Source organism: Plecotus auritus (assembly GCF_963455305.1).
Source record: "Plecotus auritus genome assembly, chromosome: 7".
NCBI lineage: Eukaryota > Metazoa > Chordata > Mammalia > Chiroptera > Vespertilionidae > Plecotus > Plecotus auritus.
In genome coordinates, this window is record NC_137774.1 from 49659294 (window position 1) to 49681249 (window position 21956).

The 21956-nt window shown below is 48.4% G+C and overlaps 1 protein-coding gene across 4 annotated transcripts in view; it reads right to left on the minus strand.

The window, feature by feature from the left end:
- The window catches only part of ELAC2 (elaC ribonuclease Z 2), a 28429-nt gene that overhangs the window by 2096 nt on the left and 4377 nt on the right, over positions 1-21956 (minus strand). Inside the window, exons 5-22 of one of the 4 annotated variants that reach the window (XM_080680628.1) lie at positions 21224-21281; positions 20401-20469; positions 19024-19131; positions 18093-18151; positions 14743-14801; positions 14588-14660; positions 13671-13783; positions 13031-13126; positions 11943-12081; positions 11779-11861; positions 10135-10253; positions 8884-8980; positions 2244-2382; positions 1767-1805; positions 1556-1665; positions 614-713; positions 408-528; positions 189-267 (exon numbers count right to left, since the gene is read on the minus strand). In XM_080680628.1, the coding sequence (XP_080536754.1) occupies positions 189-267; positions 408-528; positions 614-713; positions 1556-1665; positions 1767-1805; positions 2244-2382; positions 8884-8980; positions 10135-10253; positions 11779-11861; positions 11943-12081; positions 13031-13126; positions 13671-13783; positions 14588-14660; positions 14743-14801; positions 18093-18151; positions 19024-19131; positions 20401-20469; positions 21224-21281 (1661 nt within the window). Of the gene's footprint in view, positions 1-188; positions 268-407; positions 529-613; positions 714-1555; positions 1666-1766; positions 1806-2243; positions 2383-8883; positions 8981-10134; positions 10254-11778; positions 12082-13030; positions 13127-13670; positions 13784-14587; positions 14661-14742; positions 14802-18092; positions 18152-19023; positions 19132-20400; positions 20470-21223; positions 21282-21956 lie in introns of all 4 variants that reach the window. The other 3 variants (XM_080680627.1, XM_080680629.1, XM_080680626.1) reach the window with 3 other exon arrangements.

A 21956-nucleotide genomic window follows, 5' to 3' on the forward strand; every position in this document is an offset into this window, starting at 1 on the left:
CTCAGAGCCTTGCCTAGAGCTCTGCAGAGATAAAGCCAAAGGCCCCGAAGCCAACCACCGCCCCGTCGCAGCCCACAGCCCCTGGTGGGACGCAGGCAGGTCTTTCTCAGCAGGGCTGCTGTGAGGCTGCAGAGTCACAGGGAGGGGAGGAGAGGGAGTGGGTGACAGGCCGAAGCATTCGCAGCTACCTGTGTGTCTTTTCCACGGCTTCCACTTCCAGACCGTCTTCCAGCGTGGCCTCGTGAATCAGGAGGGTGGCATCTTTCCCTAGAGGAAGCATGGGCGTGGGGCAGGGTCCTGTGCTAGACAAGCACTGGGCCCCGGATTCCTGCCCACACTCCATCCCCTGACCTGTGCCCTGTGTGCATGCTAGGATGACCACCAGGCTGTCAGCCGCCTCTACTCACCCATCTGGACCAGAGCCTCGCAGGGCATGGTGTCCCCTGAGTAGACCAGCTTCCAGCCGGACGTATGGACCAGCGCACAGCCATAAGCATGCTTGCAGTGCCGGACCTGGCAGGTCTGAAACTGGAGGGCAGGGCATGGCTGCAGCAGTGCCCCCTCACCGCCAGACGCCCCTCACTGCCCCCCACTCCCTGCAGCCGCCCCATACCTCCTCCAGATCACAGGCTCTCAGCAGTGAGCCAATCCAGCTCTCAAGTATGGGGCTGGAAACCTCGGCTCCTTTCTGAAGGCATTTGGCAGGGATCACACTGTGAAAAAGAAAACATTAAAACAAATATAACTTGAATCGAAGTTTAAGAATTTGGGAAGTCCCCAAATCATCATTATAAAGAAACACAATTTAAATCACAGTCAATGAAAGCCCTAACTGGTTTGGCTCAGTGGATAGAGAGTCGGCCTGCGGACTGAAGGGTCCCAGGTTCGATTCCGGTCAAGGGCACATGCCTGGATTGTGGGCTTAATCCCCAGTAGGGGGCGTGCAGGAGGCAGCCAATCAATGATTCTCTCTCATCATTGATGTTTCTATCTCTCTCTCCCTCTCACTTCCTCTCTGAAATCAATAAAAATATATTTAAAAAAAAAAAAAAAAAAAAAAATCACAGTCAATGAGACTGGGAAAGGTAATCAATTAGAACCAAACCAAATCCCCAGGCCACCGAGAAACCTACCCGGTGAGCTGCCCACAGCGAAGGCATTGCAGGCCCTGCCCAAGCGGCCATGGCTGGGCCCAGGCAGACGGACTCCTTCCCACGAGGTGGGCATAGGGCCAATCCCACCATGCATCCCCTGGCGGGGCAGTCTCTGTGCTCACAACTCGGGCACGTGGCCCTGCAACTGTTTTATCAAGAAGTGTTGGCAAAAGTCTAGAAACTAGAATGGAGCTTAAATGAGGCTGCGAGGAAATGCAGCCAAGCAGACAGACATCTAAGTGAAGCCAGCTGGAGGTTTTGCCCTGAGTCAAAGCTTTCTCCCTGCTTCTGCCACTGGGCCACGTCAGGGGAAGGTTGCAGGGGTATCCTGACCTGCCCCAGGTCAACTCTGAGCTGTGGAGGGGAGGCGACAGCCTCGGGGCGGGCTACGGGGAGCTTACCTGACGTGATGCAGGAGCAGCTGGCACTGGTTGTGGTACTGCTGGAGCCAGGCCCGGAGCTGGGTTGGGGCAACCACCAGCAAAGGGTGGAAGGGCTTTCCCAGCGATGCCTGGAACAAAGAAGTCAGCTGAACCAATGGCAGGCATCACAGGAGGTCTAGATGTAACCCAGGCAAACCCAAAAAGGCAGTAAGGTCAAGCCCGCACTCACCAAAGCGCGTTCTCTCTGCAGCAGGATATTTAACAGGCCCTGGAAGGGGAAAGGAGACGCAGATGAGACGAGACGCCGGTAACCTTGGCCCAGGGTGGGATCCTCGCCCTCATCTTGCAGGAGCCCCTCGCCCTCTATTGGCCACCAGCCTCTAACACTGCTGTCGCTGGGAGCCGGCACATGCTGACCCAAGACAGAGCAGTGGCTGGGGACCCGGCTGCCCCAGGAGACCAAGCCCCGCCCCTCTGGCTGCAGTTTCATCCACAGGCATGTGGGAAGGCAGACCCCTGCTGCGACATGACAGCAAGCAAACAGAAAGACCAGCATCCTTACGGGCAGAATCGCTGAGCTGGGTTCTGTGAAAGACCATTACCTCGCAAGAGGTGAAGAGCCACGGCGGTGGGCAAGTTTGGGACGGAGGAGAGCAAGGCCACAGCTGCCTCAGGTGGGAGGTCCGGGGTCCTGCCCAGTACTCACCGTGTGGTGATCTGCGTGCAGGTGGGACACGAACACAGCAGCAAGGGTGCCCAAGACCCTGTCCACGTTGTCGCCATAGTGACGACACAGCTGCCCAAACGTACCTTCCCCACAGTCCAGCAGCAGGGACTTGTCGGAGCTACAGAGAAGCGAGACGTTCAAGGCTGAGGAGAGGGCTCTCACGGCTCAGAGGCCTGTGACCTCAGAGAAGAGCTGCAGCAGCGAATGCACTGTATCTCCCATAACCTCGCCTCTGCTTCTCTGAGGACCTTGTACAAACAGGAACGCAACTATAATGTCCATCCTCCTTATATAGAACTATCCACGGAACACCAGAGCACTTTAATGAATGTAGAAAGTGTCCTAGCCAGGTAGCTCAATGGACTGGAGCGTCATCCTGTGAATCAAAAGGTTGTGGGTTCGATTCCCAGTCCGGGCACATACCTAGATTGTGGGTTGTATCCCTAGTTGGGGTGCATATAAGAGGCAACTGATCAATGTTTCTCTCTCACATTGATGTTTCTCTCTCTCTCCCTCTCTAAAATCAACAAACATATCCTCGGGTGAGGATTCAAAGAATAAAGAATATAGAAAGTAGGATTAAAAATGGCAGCAGCCGAAACCGGTTTGGCTCCGTGGATAGAGCGTCGGCCTGCGGGCTGAAGGGTCCCAGGTTCGATTCCGGTCAAGGGCATGTACCTTGGTTGCGGGCACATCCCCAGTAGGAGGTGTGCAGGAGGCAGCTGATCGATGTTTCTCTCTCATCGATGTTTCTAACTCTCTATCCCTCTCCCTTCTTCTCTGTAAAAAATCAATAAAATATATAAAAAAATTAAAAAAAATGGCAGCAGAGTACGAACATGCTCCCAGGAACAAGCTGGAATTACAACTAAAATAAACAAAAACTTCCTTAATAGTCAATGGAAAACTCTCAAGAGAGAGCCCTGATATCTGAGGACCAAAGGTGGAGACCGCATAGAGCAGCCGTGGGCAAACTACGGCCCATGGGCCGGATCCGGCCTGTGGAGCCGAAAGAGCGGAGGGTTCTCTTGCTCTCCCCTCCGCTCCTTTACTTTGAATTTATATTAGTTCACACAAACACTCCATCCATGCTTTTGTTCCGGCTCTCCGGTCCAGTTTAAGAACCCATTGTGGCCCTTGAGTCAAAAAGTTTGCCCACCCCTGGCATAGAGACTGGTAGGAGAGGCGGAGGCATGAAAGGCCTGGCCGGGCGCCCACAGACAGCAACTGAAGTCCTGTAGAGATATCTCAGCTGTGGGGGGTGCCACTGAGAACTCTGAGATCTAATCCCCGAGGTGGGCACCCCAGCAGAGATCACCAGGACTGAGAAGGGTACCCACATAACATCTGGCTGTGAAAAGCAGTGAGGTGCTGTCTGCCAAGGAGTGGCAGCTGAAAATTCAGGCACCCTCTTAAAGGGCCAGCATACAAAATTCCCTGTGGAGCCATCCACCTTGTGCTCTGGCAAAGGGAAGGTGAAGTGGACTGGAGCTGTGAGAGCAGAAACCAGGACTGGGGACTTGGGGGATAGAGCTCAGAAGGCAGACACCCCAAGTTTCCTGGGCTGAGTTATTTCCTCACACAGCAGAGGACACCCTTCCCACATAGATATCTGCCTTGCCTGGGGGGGAAGACAGTCAACACACCCTATTGGAAAACACTTTGCCCTGAGGCCACTTAAGAGATTAAAAGTAACAATTAGCCTCCAGGCAGAAGCAAGTGCCCCACCCTGTTGAAAACACTCTAAGAACAATTGCTGGGGACAATTTAAGTCAGGATCCTATCAGTCTGTACCAGGGGTCCTCAAACTTTTTAAACAGGGGGCCAGTTCACTGTCCCTCAGACTGTTGGAGGGCCGGACTATAGTTTAAAAAAAAAAAACTATGAACAAATTCCTATGCGCACTGCAGGCCCGGGATGAGTCGGCTGCTAAGCAAGACAGGCAGCGGCACCTGGCAGGCTGGATAAATGTCCTTGGCGGGTCTAGTTTGAGGACCCCTGCTGAGACAGAGGCAGTCTCTGAAGGCTTTGAGTCTTTGCCTGATCTGATTAGTCAGAAACAGCCTTTAACACTTTCCTGCACTAGAGACTGAGAGGTGTAGAGGATGTACCTAAAACACAGTCACAAACCCAGACAGCCAAAATGAGGAAATAAGGAAACAACCCCCAAATGAAAGAACTAGAGAATTCTCCAGAAGAAGAGATAAATGAAGCAGAGATAAGAAATTTATCTGAAATAGAGTTCAGAGTAATGATGGTAAAGATTCTCAACAGCGCCAAAGCGGTTTGGCTCAGTGGATAGAGCGTCAGCCTTTGGACTGAAAGGTCCCAGGTTCGATTCCAGTCAAGGGCATGTACCTTAGTTGCGGGAACATCCCCAGTAGGAGGTGTGCAGGAGGCAGCTGATCGATGTTTCTCTCTCATCGATGTTTCTAACTCTCTATCCCTCTCCTTTCCTCTCTGTAAAAAATTAATAAAATACATTAAAAAAAAAAGATTCTCAACAGCATGAAAAAAGATATAGTAACTATGAAAAAAGAACAGTCTGAAATAAAGAATGACATAACACAAATAACACATTGGAAGCAATACACAGCAGATTAGGGGAAGCTGAGGATCGGATCAGTGAATTAGAAGACAGAGTTGAAAATATCACTCAGAGAATAAAAGAGAAAAAACAATTTAAAAACAGGAGGACAGCTTAAGGGAGCTGTGGAACAACATGAAACATAACAATATTAGAATAGCAGGTGTGCCAGAAGAGGCAGAAAGGGAGAAAGGAATAGAGAAGGTGCTTGAAGAAATAATGGCAGAAAACTTCCCTCACCTGGTAAAGGAAAAAGTCACACAAGTTCAGGAGGCACAGAGAACCCCAAGCAAGAAGAACCCGACCAGGCCCATGCCCATACACAAAAATTAAAGACACAGAGAGAATCTTAAAGACAGCAAGAGAAAAGAAACTGTTATCTACAAACCATTTCCCCTAAGAACAGGAGCAAGATAGGGATGCCCACTTTCACCACTCCTGTTCGACATAGTACTGGAAGTGCTAGCCAAAGCGATCAGACAAGAAGAAGAAATAAAAGGCATCCAAATTGGAAAAGAAGAAGTAAAATTGTCATTATTCGGAGATGACACGATATTGTACATAGAAAACCCTAAAGACTCCATCAAAAAACTCCTAGACTTAATAAATGAATTCAGCAATGTAGCAAGAGACAAAATTAACACCCAGAAATCTATGGCTTTTTTACACACCAATAATGAACTCACAGAAAGAGAAACTTAAAAAAAATCCCATTTACCATTGCAACAGAAAAATTAACATAACTTAATTAAGAAGGTAAAAGACCTGTACTTGGAAAACTACAGGACATTGAAAGGATAGAGAAAGACTTAAACAAATGGAAGAATATACCATGCTCATGGATTGGTAGAATCAACATCATTAAAATGCCCATACTACCCAAAGCAATCTATAGATTCAATGTAATCCCCATTAAGATACCAACAGCATATTTCACAGACCTAGAACAAACTCTCCAAAAATTCATATGGAATAAAAAAAAAAGACTCCAAATAGCCACAGCAATCTTGAGAAAGAAGAATGAAGTTGGAGGAATCACAATACCAGATATCAAACTATATTACAAAGCCACTGTTCTCAAAACTGCCTGGTGAGAACAGTGGCATAAGAACAGACATATAGACCAATGGAACAGAACAGAGAACCCAGAAATCGACTCAAGCCATTATGCTCAATTAATATTTGACAAAGGAGGCAAGAGCATACAATGGAGTCAAGACAGTTTCTTCAATAAGTGATGTTGGGAAAATTGGACAGATACATGCAAAAAAATGAAACTAGACCACCAAATTGCACCATACACAAAAATAAACTCAAAATGGATAAAGGACTTAAACGTAAGATGGGAAACCATAAAAATCTTAGAAGAATCCATAGGCAGCAAAACAGCAGACATATGTCATAGCAATATCTTTACCAATATAGCTCCTAGGACAATGGAAATTAAGGAGAAAATAAACAAATGGGACTACATCAAAATAAAAAGTTTCTGCATAGCAAAAGAAACCATCAACAAAACAACAAGAAAGCCCACTGCATGGGAGAACATATTTGCTAATGTTATCTCCGATAAGGGTTTAATTTACGGGGAACTCATACAACTTATTTTTTTGTTTGTTTGTTTTACAGAGAGGAAGGGAGAGAGATAGAGAGTTAGAAACATTGATGAGAGAGAGAAACATCGATCAGCTGCCTCTTTCACACCCCCTACTGGGGATGTACCTGCAACCAAGGTACATGCCCTTGACTGGAATTGAACCTGGGACCCTTCAGTCCGCAGGCCGACACTCTATCCACTGAGCCAAACCAGGTAGGGCGAGAACTCATACAACTTAACAAAAAGAAGATAAACTATCCAATCAAAAAATGGGCAAAGGACTTAAATAGACACACTTTGAAAGAGGACATACAGTAGGCCGAGAGACATATGTAAACATGCTCAAAGTCACTAATCATCTGAGAGATGCAAATCAAAACAACAATGAGGTACCATCTCACACCTATCAGAATGGCTATCATCAACAAACAAGTGCTGGTGAGGATGTGGAGAAAAAGTAACCCTCATGCACTGCTGGTAGGAATGCAGATTGGTGCAGCCACTGTGGAAAACAGCATGGAGTTACCTCAAAAAATTAAAAATGGATCTCCCATTTGACCCAATAATCCCACTTCTAGGAATATACCCCAGGAAATCAGAAACAACAATCACAAAGGATATATGCACCCCTATGTTTATAGCAGCACAATTTACAACAGCTAAGATTTGGAAACAGTCTAAGTGCTCATCAGCAGATAAGTGGATTAAAAAACTGTGGTACATCTACATAATGGAATACTACACTGCTGTAAAAAAGAAGGAGTTCTTACCATTTGCAACAACATGGATGGAGATGGAGAGCATTATGCTAAGCAAAATAAGCCAGTTGGAGAAAGGTAAATATCACATGATCTTACTCATTTGTGGAATATAATGAACAACATAAACTGATGAAAAATAGAGCCAGAAAAAAAAATATTTTAGGATAAAATATTTGCAGATTTTTAATATTTCCTACAACTTTTCTGATATTATACTATGTTATAGTTTTGGTAATATTATTATATTTAAAATCTCTTTTTATTGAAATATTAATGTTTATTGCATACAAATGGCTAATTATTTTGTATCTACTATCTGGTACTAGATTTATTTTGTATTTTGAAAAAAAAAATTTCATGAGAGTGGGAATTATGAACTTAACACAGATTAGTTGAATGAAAAAAAAAAAAAAAAGAATATAGAAAGTATACAGAGCTATCCAAATGTGGGCATTAAAAATGCTTATGTGGCCCTAACTGGTTTGGCTTCGTGGATAGAGCGTGGGCCTGGGGACTGAAGGGTCCCAGGTTCGATTCTGGTCAAGGGCATATACCTTGGTTGCAGGCACATCCTCAGTAGGGGGTGTGCAGGAGGTAGCTGATCGATGTTTCTCTCTCATCGATATTTCTAACTCTCTATCCCTCTCCCTTCCTCTCTGTAAAAAAAAAATCAATAAAATATTTTTTAAAAATGCTTATGTGGAATGAGAGGGTGAACATTCACCCAACCTCATAAGGATCCTGATTCTTCAGAACGCCTGTACAGCACCCACTGGTGACCAGAGGTGGGTGCTGTGTCACAGGAGATCTGGCTCCACCAGATGTTCTACCCCTGAAGCAGTGCTGGTTTCCTCAGCCCTATCCTCACAGCTGGCCGGGGCAGGAAGGCCCAGGGGTCCTCCGGGAATGAGTAAGTGTGAACCCCAGCGACCACTGGAGCTCTGTTTTAGCTGCTCCCAAGCAGGACCTGGAGTTTTGACGCCGCAAGCTCTGCCAGCCGTGCTAGGAGCAGCCGCCTTGGACCGTGCTCTGGTGAGGAGGCGGGTCTCTGCGGCCCTTCCTCCTCCTCCTCTGGGAGAACCATGAGACCAGAATGGCTGCACCCGCTTTTCAGAGATAAGCTCAGGAGACATTACCATACACACCATGAACCTTTTAGGGCTCTTGATTAATCTCGGCCAAGAAATGACAACAGGCAAACCCAAGAAAATCAACTGAAAACCATCCAATCAAAGGGCTGAACACAAAACAAATGTAGCACCTGGAGGCTGTTTTCCATATGAGCAGTACCTCGCTTTGGGGACAAGACCACGTAGGGATTAAGACCCCAATTCACATTTGCACCTGTCACTCACCCGCCAAGTAACCTGAACATCAGTTTACTCATCATTAAAATGCAGTCACTACTTCATAGGATTAATGTGAAAACTAAATGAAATAATCTCTTAGCAAAGTGCATGGTACATGGTAGAATCAACTATTTTTATCAAAAGACACATGGGTGACAAATCTCAGTGATTCCCGAAGTCTGAGTGAGCTCCTGAGGCTCCTCGCGGGAGCACTCTAGCCAAGACGACCAGCCCCCAGGGTTCCACCTGCTGTGGCAGTGGAGACCTGGGTGTAGAGAACCAGCAGGTTCCGTGATGGACAGCGTTTCCTGGAAAGCAATCATACCTGAGGTTGACAAGTGTGGCGCTGACATTTCGAATCTTCATGGGGATGGCGGACCCTGTTCCCAGGAAGATGATTTCTGGATACTGGACTTTTTTCTCTATGAAAAAATGCATATGAAAGGTTCACTTCTTTCCATCAAATGGGAGCCAGCCTTCAGCCCTGGCATGAGTAAGTCCCAGGAGCGCCTGGGGCTCCATGTGGCCAATACCCTGATGGAAGGGCCACCGTCAGAGGGTTACAGGCTGTCTATGGAGCAAATGAATTTCTCAGGCTTTTCTTCCAGAGAATTGCTGCAAGTCACTTCAGTTACAAAGGGGCCTTCTCCAGGGGCTGGTATCACCTTGCATCAGCTCCTACCACCAGACCTGCAGCAACCCGCTTCCCAGGACTGTGGGCTCAGAGTCAGCTCCAGAAAGGAGAGGCACAGCTGGGGCTGAAATCCAATTCTGCCGCTGGGGCCCCCTCCACCGCCTCGCCAATCTGACAGGTAGCATGTGCACATCCGAACCAGAAATCCAATCAAACCCAAAGGCAAGACAGTCAGTCTTCCCCAAAATACCAGGAGGCCAGGACAAGAGGTTACTTGCCTGGGACTGAGTAGATTACAAGCCCACCTTCTACTCCAGCCGTGTCTATTTCTATCATTAGTTAAAAGGACACTGGGGCCCAGCCAGTGTGGTTCAGTGGTTGAGGGTTGACCTATGAACCAGGAGGTCATGGTTCAATTCCCAGTCAGGGCACTTGTCCAGGTTGCAGGCTCGATACCCAGTGTGTAGCGTGTCGGAGGCAGCGGGTCAATGATTCTCATCACTGATGTTTCTCTCTCCCCCTCTCTCTTCCTCTCTGAAATTAATAAACATATATTTAAAAATAAAGAAAGAAAATGACAGTAGGAAAACCAGAGGAGCAGAGATCATGAGGTTCCCTAACTGCTCTTCCTCAAGGGGCCAGGAAAGCTGAGATGAGGGGCGTGGCCAGAATCCTCGGTGGCTCATTAGCAAAGCCAGGACTAGGTCCCCATTCAACCATGTCCTGGCTCAAAGTTCTTCCCAGTGCCTCCCAAGAGCTCCCAGAACTGCTACTCTCGGCATGAGCCCTGGAGAGAGCCCGTGTGCCACGACCAAGCCTTCTGTTCGCTGGTCCAGAAGGGCAGGCACTGTTTTCCAACAGAAAAGAGGGAAGCAGGGGAGTGCATACATTAACCTAGTCGGTGGTGGGCTGGGAGAAAGGCTACCCAGGTCCCTCCCTCACCTGCTGGGACTGGGCTGTCCCGTGCGGTCTCCTTATACTCCTGCACACTCTGTTGGAAATTGGGGAGCTTCAGGGCCTCGGCTATGAATTCATCAGGATTGCAAGTTAGAAGAGCATCCCTGCAAAGAGAAAAGTATTTCAGGCGACCATGGGGTGTGTGGCTGCAAACAAACACCAGGTTGGAGATCCATAATCAATTTGTGAAGAAAATCTGCAAAGTTGTTTCAAATCAAGATTGAAGACCAAGTGCCTCAGAGTCTGGGCAGTTTTGTTCCATCCGCGGCACCCTTCTCAGCTGAGTAGGAGTCTCAGAGTGAGCTCTGAATAGCTCCAGTTCCTCAGAACACCTCTCAGCTCAGAGCCGGACCACCCTGGCACCACTGACATCTATCTGCTCACTGAATGCTAAAAGCATCTAGATTCCCCTGGAGGCCAGGGAAAGGAGGGAAGCAGGGGAAATTACCCCAAACGGTACCTCTCAAACTTATGTGCATACAACTAATCTCCTTTGAACCCCGTCAAACTGCAGGGCCTGATTCAGTGGAGCCCGAGATTCATCCCCAGCAGTCTCCAGGTAGTGCTGTGCTGCTGCCTGGCCACGCTGAGCGCAAGCCTCGGAGCAATGGCTCGTCCATCTGACTGAGCACTGAGATCACCTAAGTGACCTTAGGTCAGCAGTTCAGGAATTCCGTTTCCCACAGGTCCCAGGTGAGCGTGGGTACGGCTACACTTGTTAATCGCAGCTTTGTGAACGCCTCTGCCGCTGCAGACAAGCCTCCACCCTGCCTGGGGCACCGTGCCCGTCTCTTAGCAGCATGCGGCTACCAGCACCCTGGAGCAGGTCCACGGCACACACTGCGGAGCGGACAGGCAACACCAGTGACTGCAGATGCAGGCCTTGAAAACTAAGGATGTGGGGCCGCAGAGCCTTTTGGGACAGCAGGGTGTTTACCAAGTGTCAGGAGCAGCGGTCGCCAACCTTTCGGACCTCATGGACCACCAGTAGTCCGCGGACCACTGGTTGGTGACTGCTGGTCAGGAGCGTCCCTTGGGCTAAGAACTACCCTAAGGGAACACTTCCAGTCAGAGATCGATACCTGAGGCATTTACTGTTTCATTAAAACAGCAAAAATTTGCGAATGCCTCAATTTAACAAATATCTCTCTATGGGCCTCTTGGGAAGACTATATAATGACATAGGGAAGACTATATTATACAGTATCAGGTACTACATATACAATACATCCCATATACTCAAAGTTAAAAAAAGTCTTTGTCAACAACCCTCTCATCTAGCACTGAAGGGATTATAGGAGATTATCTTCACGATACATTTCATATTTCTACACTAAAAACAATGAACATGCAACACTGTTCCCAGCAGAGAAAACAACTGCAGAAAGGGAGAGTCATGGACGCCACCTTCCAGCTCAACACCTGAGGTCAGCTGGTTTAAGCAACGCCCTGGTCCTGGAGCATAGCCGCACACCCACCTGTGGACTGTCTGTCGCTCTGGCTCCTGGGACAGTGGCAGATGGGTAGTTCCGACAGACACCACATGTGTGCAAAGCCTAAAATATTCACTACCTGGCCCTTCCCAAAAACCACCTCTGGCCCAGACCGTCCACATACTGAGTCACAAACCTCTGCCACCCCCTCCGGGGCCGGAGCTGGTACTTGAGGAGGCATTCGGCACGGACTGTGGGCACAGAGAAAGTGGCGCCTTCCTCCTGAAAGAGAGAGAGCACACTCCCTGGAGAGAGAGAAGAGGGAGCACCAGGGCCACAGGGGCCGTCCTGTGACACTACCTTACAGTGGAGGCTGGCGAGCGGGGGGAAGATGTCAGGGTGGATGAGGTTGAGCTGTGTCTGGATCTGGTGGCTCCGGAGGTTGTGAACAGACGTACAATTCTCATTCAGGATCAGGTGCTGGGTGTCAGGCCCAAACCTAAGAAGGAACAGACTGCACATGCACAGCGTCCTATAGGGCCTCGTCCTGAGGGGCAGCACTGGGGACAGAGCACCAACATAGATGGAGGTGTTCAAAGAGAATAAGTGACTTGTCCAGAAAGACTGTTACTAACTGGCCAAACAGAGTCCTACTACTTCTGTCTCAAAGTCCAGTTTCTCCCCATACTCAAACCAGAAAAAATAAAGTACCAGAAAACAAGAAAAGTTACAATGTTGGGAGCCTACAGCTACAGCCAGGAAACAGTGCAGTGTGGGCTGGAAAAAGCCTGGGAGGAAAGAAGTACCACATGTCAGACTCAAGGCCTAAAGGAACAGGCGAGGAGGCCCAAGAAGTGAGAGGCGCCAGGCCGATGAGGGAAGAGATGCAGGAGTGGCCGGCAGAACCAGGACAGGCAGGCTGACCGGCCACCCAGCATCACCACGTGCTGCAAATTCAACGCAAATAATTCCCCACCAGATGCTGGCCCAGCCAATGCGGCCAACAGGAAAGCGTGCCCTCCTTCTAGCACTACATTCTGGTAGACCATCTGCCCCACAGGGCTGTTGGGAGGATTAAAGAAAATAAAACAAAATGTAGACTATTTAACATACTGCCTGACAGGGGTGTTTAATAAACTGAAGCTTTCATTTTAAACCTGCAAGTCTCTTCTTCAGGCTACACACGTGGAATTGTCAACAAAAAGGCAGCGTTTGTTCAGACACTGAGTGTAGAGGGTGTGAGCTGCTGCTAAACGGGGGCTCCACACAAGCAGGACATGTGCGCACACGGTGCCCCCTAGTGGTGACACTTTAAGAGGGATGCAGGCTCCGGCTCAGAATGCAGGGACAGCAGGAATCCCAGGGACGTCTAGGCAGGCGTGCAGTAAGGGTGGGAGCGCTTAAAGGAGAGGGGAACGTCACGTGTGCTGCTGGGCCAGGCTCCATACCTCTCCATCCACTGCTGGTACCTGCCATCCGCAAGCACACTCTCTGGGGTCAGGTGAGCCACCAGGGCCACGGGGGCATCGGCACTTCCTTGGAACCTGGATGGGAGGAAGGTGGGCTTTGCTTTAAAAAATGACACAACGTCAGAGCACGCAGGAAGCAGACAGGGCGGCGAAGGAGGGGCACCACTCGGCTCTTGGGGACCACAGTGAGCCCCACAGCCTCGCGTCCAGGCCGGGCTGTCACCAGCTGCTCCCAGAGGTGCCAGAGCAGGGGGGAGCCCTAGACTGCCCCGGGTCCCTCTATGCACAAGCTCTGGGCCTACCCTACACTTAAAACTCTAACTGGCCATTAACATCCTAGTCCGCAGGTCTCTGCTTTGTTATCTTTTCTAATTTCGCTTCCAGGCTGCGTAACCCACAAAGCCCAAAAACCACCAATCACTGAGTAAACCCTGCCAGCAGGACGAGCCTAAGGTAGGAGACTGCCTTGGCCTTTCAAATCCTGACTGAGTGTCCCAGCGGCCCGGCTCTGGGCCAGGAGCAGCCACAGGTTGGGGAGGGGGGGGCACCCTGTCGATGCCGCTGGGCCCTACACGTGCAGTATGTGGGCTCTCACTCGTCACCGCCAGGACCCTGTTACCTCTGGAAAGCAGCATTCTCGCAGATGGGTTGAATGAATCCTTTGTCTGGACACTCGACCACAACAAAAGTGAGTCCGGGGTCCGGGGGAGTACAGATCTCTTCAGCCAAAATCTGCAGGGTCAGAGGCAGGGGTCCTCAAACTTTTTAAACAGGGGGCCAGTTCACTGTCCCTCAGACAGCTGGAGGGCCGGACTATAGTTTAAAACTATGAACAAATTCCTATGCGCACTGCGGGCCCCGGACGAGTCGGCTGCTAAGCAGGACAGGCAGCGGCACCCGGCGGGCCCGATAAATGTCCTCGGCGGGCCGCATGTGGCCCATGGGCCGTAGTTTGAGGACGCCTGGTCAGAGGGTTGTGATGCTCTCGCAGAGCAGCGCCAGGGCCGCAAGCACACCGCAGCCCGCAAGCCCACTGCACAGCCCAGGAGCCCTGGCGGCAAGCACAAGGCCAGCGGGAGGAGCACCACTGTCCCCGCCTGCCCCCTGCTCACTCAGGCAGGCATCTGACCAGCAGAGGGCATTTCAAACCAACAGTGGCCAGAAAGCCAGGCATGGTGCGCACGGCTCTCTCAGGTCTGTGGCCACTGGGCCTAAAGTCCTTAGGCTCTAGAGAAAACATCTTGGCAAAAAGCAAGGTAGCCTTCTTTGGGGCCATGCACCCAAAATCCATCCTTCTGGGGGTCTTCGCTGAGCTCAAGTACAAGGGAAAGCATCATCCTACCAGGAGGGGGACCCCCAGATCCTAAGTGGGATACAAAAGTGCCCACGGCAGCCAGCGTAGCTTAGCCAAGTGACGAAACCCAAGCTGTTCCACTTCCCTCAAAAGTGCTGTCTGCAGGGCCTGAGCCGGACAGAGACCGTCCCTGTGCCAGGCCCACCTGTAAATGCGGGAACATCGTGAAAAGGGCATCTCACCTCTCTTCCCTCAAAAGTGACACTTTTCCCATCCTTGACGGCAGAAATGATGGGAGCGATGGCAGCTGTCCCCCTGGAAGGAAGAGGAGCCGTGAGACGGGAGCTTTCCCACCAGGCGGCCCCACAAAGCCCCGCGGGAGCGGCCCCACACTCACACTGGGAGGCCCAGCTCTTTGGCTTTGAGCACCAGGAAGTTTCCTTTCTTCAGGTGAAGCTGTAACGAAAAGAACACAAGTGTACTTCCGGTAACTAATGAAGAAGCTTGGTTTAATCAATTTTCTAGTAAGTGCACCTTTCTGGTTTTACTTATTATTGTCATTACAACTCATTAAACTGCAGGCTAGTTTACTGCTTTCAGATAAAGTATATTATATTCTGAAGTCATTTGGTTTTAAACACTTTAGTAATAAAAGCTGAATGACTTAAAAACACAGTGCTTTCGTTCCCAACATTAATTCCCTATAAATGTAAAAAATGTAACCCATTTCCATAGCAAGTAAGAAGTATCCTTCTAGCATCCTTGTGGAGAAACGCTGCACTGTGCTAGCGCCCTGCACTCGTCAACTAATAGCTAAAGGAGCGCCACCGAACACTGTCTAATGGAGAAATGACCACACACATCCCTGTCACGCAATATTCCGGGGCAGTGACAGGTAATACAAATGTGGACAGTTTTCTCTATTTTTCGCACATTTGGCAATATAATGCTGTTGCTTTTATAATGGAAAAACGTTACAATAAAAAATTTCCAATATGTTGTTATTACATAGGGAAAATAACAATCCTATCACGAAACCTCATAATCATCATTCTATACTTAAATATTTATTCACACATTTTTAGGATTTGCATATTTCACACACACATAATAGAGAAAAACGGTAGAAATGGCATTAAATGTAAGTCTTTGGGTAATGAATTATATTTGATTTTCCTTTTCTTTTTTAAATCTTTATATAAACGATTTGCATTTTCTTTTAACTTACTGAAGAAATGACTCTTAAGGCAAAGTCTCCAACTTGGATTCTGAAGTCTTACTAAGATTCTAGAATTGTCTGTCTTCAAAAGCATTACCCTAGAGCAGTGGTTCTCAACCCTTCTAATGCCGCAACCCTTTAACACAGTTCCTCATGTTGTGGTGACCCCCAACCATAAAATTATTTTCGTTGTTACTTCATAACTGTAATTTGCTACTGTTATGAATCGTAATGTAAATATCTGTGTTTTCCGATGGTCTTAGGCTCTACAGCAGCGGTTCTCAACCTGTGGGTCGCGACCCCTTTGGGGGTCGAATGACCCTTTCACAGGGGTTGCCTAAGACAACCTGCATATCAGATACTTACATTACAATTCATAACAGTAGCAAAATTACAGTTATGAAGTAGCAACGAAAATAATTTTATGGTTGGGGTCACCACAACATGAGGAACTGTATTAAAGGGTCGTGGCATTAGGAAGGTTGAGAACCACTGCCCTAGCCGGTTTGGCTCAGTGGATAGTGTCGGCCTACGGACCCAAGGGTCCTAGGTTCTATTCTGATCAAGGGCACGTACCTCGGTTGCAGGCTTCTCCCCAGCCCGGGCCCTGGCCCTGGCTCTGGTCAGGGCACGTGCAAGAGGCAACCAATTGATGTGTTTCTCTCACATCAATGTTTCTCTCTGCCTTTCCCTCTCTCTTTCACTCTCTCTAAAAATCAATGGAAGCCCTAACCAGTTTGGCTCAGTGGATAGAGCGTCAGCCTGCGGACTGAAGGATCCTGGGTTCGATTCTGATCAAGGGCATATGCCTGAGTTGTGAGCTCAGTCCCCAGCAAAGGGACTGCAGGAGGCAGCCAATTAATAATTATATCTCATCATTGCTGTTTCTCTCTCTCTCTCTCTCTCTCTCTCTCTCTCTCTCTCTCTCCCTTCCTCTCAGAAATCAATAAAAAGTAAATAAAATCAATGGAAAAATATCCTTGGGTGAGGATTTAAAATAATAATAATTACCATGTAAACCATTTTGAAAAATTATTTTGCTGTCTAAAAACTCAGAAATACAAAAGTAATAAGCCTATTGGCAGTACTTAACTTTTATAAAAATTACAACTATTACTCAAATAAGTTAAGTGATACTGACAATGATCTTTCAATTAGTAACTAACATTACTACTGACCTTTCATAATTTTTATCACTTGCTGTTGTTAGAATTTGGGTGAAAATTACCAATGTTTTAAAATTGACATTATTTCTTTTAGATAGAACGTCGGCCTTCAGATTGAAGTGTCCCAGGTTTGATTCTGGTCACGCCTGGGTTCCATGTGCAATCCCCAGTAGGGAGTGTGCAGAAGGCAACCAATCATAGATTCTCTCTCTTCATTGGTATTTCTATCTCTCTCTCCCTCTCCCTTCCTCTCTGAAATCAATAAAATATATGTGTGCGTATATACACACTAGAGGCCCGATGCATGAAGCTTCGTGCAAGAATGGGCTTTCTTTCCCTGGCTGTCGGCACCACCTTTGCTCTGGCCAGAGCAGCCTTTCTGCTCCAGCCCGGAGCCGCCTTTCTGCCTTCCCATGCTGCCCAGAGGCCTGGAGCGGCTGGGGTGGTGCAGAACGCCTGCGACATCACCATGGCGACAAAGCAAGCCCCACCCCCGGCAGCTCTCGCCTGCATATGCAAATTAACCCACCATCTTTGTTGGGTTAATTTGCATACTCTTGATTAGCTGGTGGGTGTCGCAAAGGTATGGTCAATTAGCATGTTACTCTTTTATTAGGTAGATATATATATATACATTAGTAGCCTTGTGCACGAATCCATGCTCCAATAGCTCGCTGCCGCCCTCCTGTAGCTCTCCGCCCGCTGCCCCACCCTCCTGTAGCTCCCCTACCCCTCACCCCCCTCATAGCTTGCTGCCCTGCCCCCTCCTGTAGCACTCCGCCGCCCACTTGTAGTTCGCTGCCCCATCCTCCTGCTGATCTGTGATCCACTTTTTACATGGTCAGTTGTTACGTCATGAGGCGTAATGGATAATTAGCATATTCCTCTCTTATTATATAAGATATATATATGTATATGTGTATATGCCATTAGTCAGACCTGAAAAATACCTTATTGTAATAACATTTTCATAGAATTTGACCAACTTCAGATTTGCAGATCAAGGCCTTTGTGAATGCTAGCCAATATTTAATTAGTGTCCCGCTGTTAGCAGTTAAATAATATTAACTAAAACAGAGTTGAAAGATTCTGAATAAAGGCCTGAATCATCTGAAAGAAAACAAAACATTCTCTAAAAAAGTAGCCTTTAACTTCAGAAAGATAGCCAAATATTTTAGGCAGTCCTAATGTGAACAATGGAGAGAATCTGTAGTATGCAACAGCAGGCAGTGTACTGGGAAATAGAGTATCCATGCTTTCACCTTGGCATAGGGGGCTCAGAAGGTGCTCCCTAGGGACTACTGGAAAAGTGCTGGCTCAAGGTCACCACCCTCACATAACGCCCACCAGAAAGGTGCTCACCTTACAGACGAAAGCTACGACCAAGGAGGGGTCCCTGCCACCCCTTCTCTGGCTGACATCTGAGAAAAAAGCAAATCTGATTATAACAACTGTGAAGGTTTACAGGCTTCCCAGATGGATGGCCATCGGATACCTAATTTGACTTCCCCACCATGAAACAGATAAACCCTTCCCTACAAAGGCTGGGGAAGGCACTGGAGTTGTTTCAATCAGACCTGGTCTCCCCCACTCAGGTGGAAATCTAAGTGAGTGAAAAATGCAAGACTCCACCAAAAAACTTTTAGAAAGGCGAGTGGAAAGTGACACATTTACTGAGCAGTGGAGAAGTGAGAAAACAAGTTGCAAGGTGCTTTGTAAACAAGTATAAAAATATGTGAAATGACACAAAAGCTAAGAGGCCTGTGGAGAAAGTCTGGGTGGAGTCTTCACCCGTTCCATCCAAGAAAGGATGCTACAGGGCCGGCCTCTTCTCTGTCAACAGACAGGACAACCTCAGGGCAGAAAGGGGAGCTTATGAGCCGTGCCCAGCACTGGACAGACCCTTACGCAGCCCGTCCTCTGATACATCTACCCTGGGGATTTAGTTCATTTCCCAGTAGGTTGTCGCTCTGAAAGAAAAGGTGCAGATCCGCTCACTGATACGACTGCTTTGTCAGCTTAGCAGTGACAGTTCTGCATTCATGACAAATTAATTTGCATTGATAAAAAGCCTACAAGCCTCTGTATGAATCGATTTGCCTCTGGGTAAAGAGCACAAAGTCTGGGCGCACAGGGCCGCTGACTGGCACTATGTACAGGCCGAGTCTTACTGTGCAGGAGCACAGCAGCCGCTGTACAGGGGAGCCCTGTGTGAGGGCTCTCTCTGAGAGCAGAGTGGCAGTGGCTGAGAAAACAGAGTTCTGACAGTGACTGTTCTGTGTGACACCATTACCATCTGGAAAGCGCTGCTCGTTTTCAGAGGATGCAGAGTCGGAAGACTGCTCTGGACTGCGCCTGTCTGGACTCTGTGATGGCTGGTGATTTCCACACTTCTCTTCACCTGGTCAGTACGAGAAATGATCAAATTACACACCTGCCACGGGAGCTCCCAGCAGAGCCTGGGTGTTCACACGTGGGAACGCCATTAAGCCAGCATGCCTGCTCCCAGCGCAGTCAACAGACACCCCCCCTCCTAGTCTCCAGGCCGCATTTACATCAGACTCCCTTTTCATTTCTGCCCAGCGCAGAGCCCTAAGGTGGGAACTCAACAGGGTTTGTTAACTAGACAGTGTGCAGGCAGGAGGCTAGTTTATGCATTATCATCACTCTCAATAAAAAGACCGGGCCTGAAAGTGGCCCATCCCTGAGAGGGGACGTAATTTTGCAGCCAGTTAAATTTCAAGGTTAGGAAGCTGCCTGCTCCCCGGCACACTCATCCCCAGGGCTTGAGTGCAGGAAAGCAAGGCCAGCAAGCTGAGTAGGTTCCCACTGGCCACACAAATATACGCAAAAGCAAACTGCTCCGTGCTAGGGAAGGATACAGGGTGCCGCACAGGAATAGCGGGGGGCACAAATCAGGTGGGTGCGGTCAGGACAGGAAAGCCACCTGAGCAGGAGTGAGCCAGGCAAGGCGAGTTCGGGTCAGAACCACACAGTGTGCACTGTGCCTTTGCCAGGGGCACGCCCCTCGTTTCCCTCCCTCCCTTCCTTCCTCCCTCCCTCCCTCCCTCCAACCTGTACCCCTTCAGCACTCGGCCAGCAATGTCAAGGAAGTGTCTCGACTCCTCAGAATCTGCCTGGCAGTCAGTAAAACCTGATGGAGTATGTTCAGTCAGACTCAAGGGCAACACCCACAGGGCAGGGCCTGAGGTGGACTGTCCCTCTCTAGGTCAAAACTACTTCACCTGGCCCTGGGACCTGAAGGGGTTCCTGTGACCTTCTGACCTTTGACAACGCTTCTACTGGGTGGTTGTGTGCTTAAAAACATATCAGAATCCTCTCATCAAAGGAGGCACTTACATCTGTGGCAAATACACCTCAAGCAATAAACGCAAATGTTAGGAAAACGTGTTTTCTGCAGCGCTCGATTACGTTATATTCCAAAATATAGTCACTATCACTACACAAGAGTTAAACAGGTCTGTCCAGAAGATCAGAAGCTCCGTAAGGGCAGAAGCCATACCTTAATGCCTCGGCTAAACTGCCTAATTCTGCTCAGAAAACAAAACTGGGCTCACAAAACCAGTATCCAAGCAGTTTCCATTCTCACCCAGGCCTTCCTCACCCTGGACCTACACCCTCCTCCCAGGAAGTGCGCCTTTGTACTCACTGTATATGGGGATCTGGAACACCGTCATGGTCTCATCCTTATATTCGGGTGCGGAGTGGGGCCGCACAGCTTCGCGCAAAGGAGGAAAGCAACCGCATTAGTACAGACACACGTGAAAGTCCGCTTTCCAGACCACCAACCAAAAGCAACTGAACTGCCTTGGAATTGTGGTGATAATCTGCACTAAAACCAGTTGCTGTGTAAATTAAAATTCGGGGGAAAGCAGCAAAATATATTTTCATCAGTTACTAGGGCCAAATGAAAAGACATGATCACTGGTGGCTAAACATTTGCAAAAAAGAAAGAAACTAATACTCCAGTTTAAGAAGCACAAGTTAACATACAACACCGTGAGGCTGGAGAACCTGTGGTCTGCACTGTGAGAGCCAAGACAGATTCTGGAATAAGATACTGGCATTTCCACAGGAGAGGAGCATGAACACGCTGGAGGAGCACACTGCCTCCAGTGCAGGGGCTGCGGCATCCTCGTTAGGCCTGTCCCTAGAAGAGGCACACGCAGCACAGCCAAGCTGAGGCTCAGTGTAAGAGGACAGGGACAAAACCTGCAGGTCCCTCTCATACCTTCCCTCCCTACTGCAAGAAACTCAAGGTTCATCGACTCTGAGAACTGTCTACAGCCTCTATTTGGGGGGAATGAGGTAGGGGCACAGAATGTAACAGACAACATTTTAAAAATGCGTCTATGTTGAGGAAGGACCCATTTTAAGGTTTAATTTAGTTAGTCCCCATGGATTCTAATTTGATAGACGGGGGCATATGTGAGAAAGAAATGGCAGATAGTGAGTCAGAGGCAAGGACATACCCAGGTCTATTCCTTTCAATGGACCAGAAAATATTTTGATAGCTTCTAGGTATTTTTCCTAAAAAAAGAAAGAAAAGTGAGCAGTGATGGTTGCATAGATGCAGAATGCAACAATGTATTTGAGTACATAAGAGGCATCAACATGACCTATAGTAGTTTAAACTTCCTCTCCACAAATCTTTACCAAGTGTCCACTATCTGACAGATGCCAAGGATTTAGCAGGGAGGAGATGGGATGCCTGCCCTCATCCAGAGGAGACAAAAAATGAAACAAATGATAACACAAACAAGGACACAGTGGCAGTTGTGCTCAGAGCTCTTCAAGAGAGAAGTCCGGTTGGCGTAGCTCAGTGGTTGAACGTTGACCTATGAACCAGGAGGTCACAGTTCGATTCCTGGTCAGGGCACATGACCCGATTGCATGCTCAGTCCCCAGTGTGGGGCATGTAGGAGGCAGCCGATCAATAATTCTCTCATCATTAATGTTTCTATCTCTCTCTCTCTCTCTCTCTCTCTCTCCCTCCCTCCCTCTCCCTTCCTCTCTGAAGTCAATAAAAATATAATTTTAAAAAATTTTAAAAACTAAAAAAAGAGGAGAAACGCAGGGGGCTGAGGAATAACTTGTCTGGAGAATCAGGGATGGCTCCCAAGCCAACGACCTTTTGGCTGAGCTCCGAAGGATCAGAACGACTCAGGCAGAGATGCAAGGGGGTAGAGGTACTCATGTATGGAT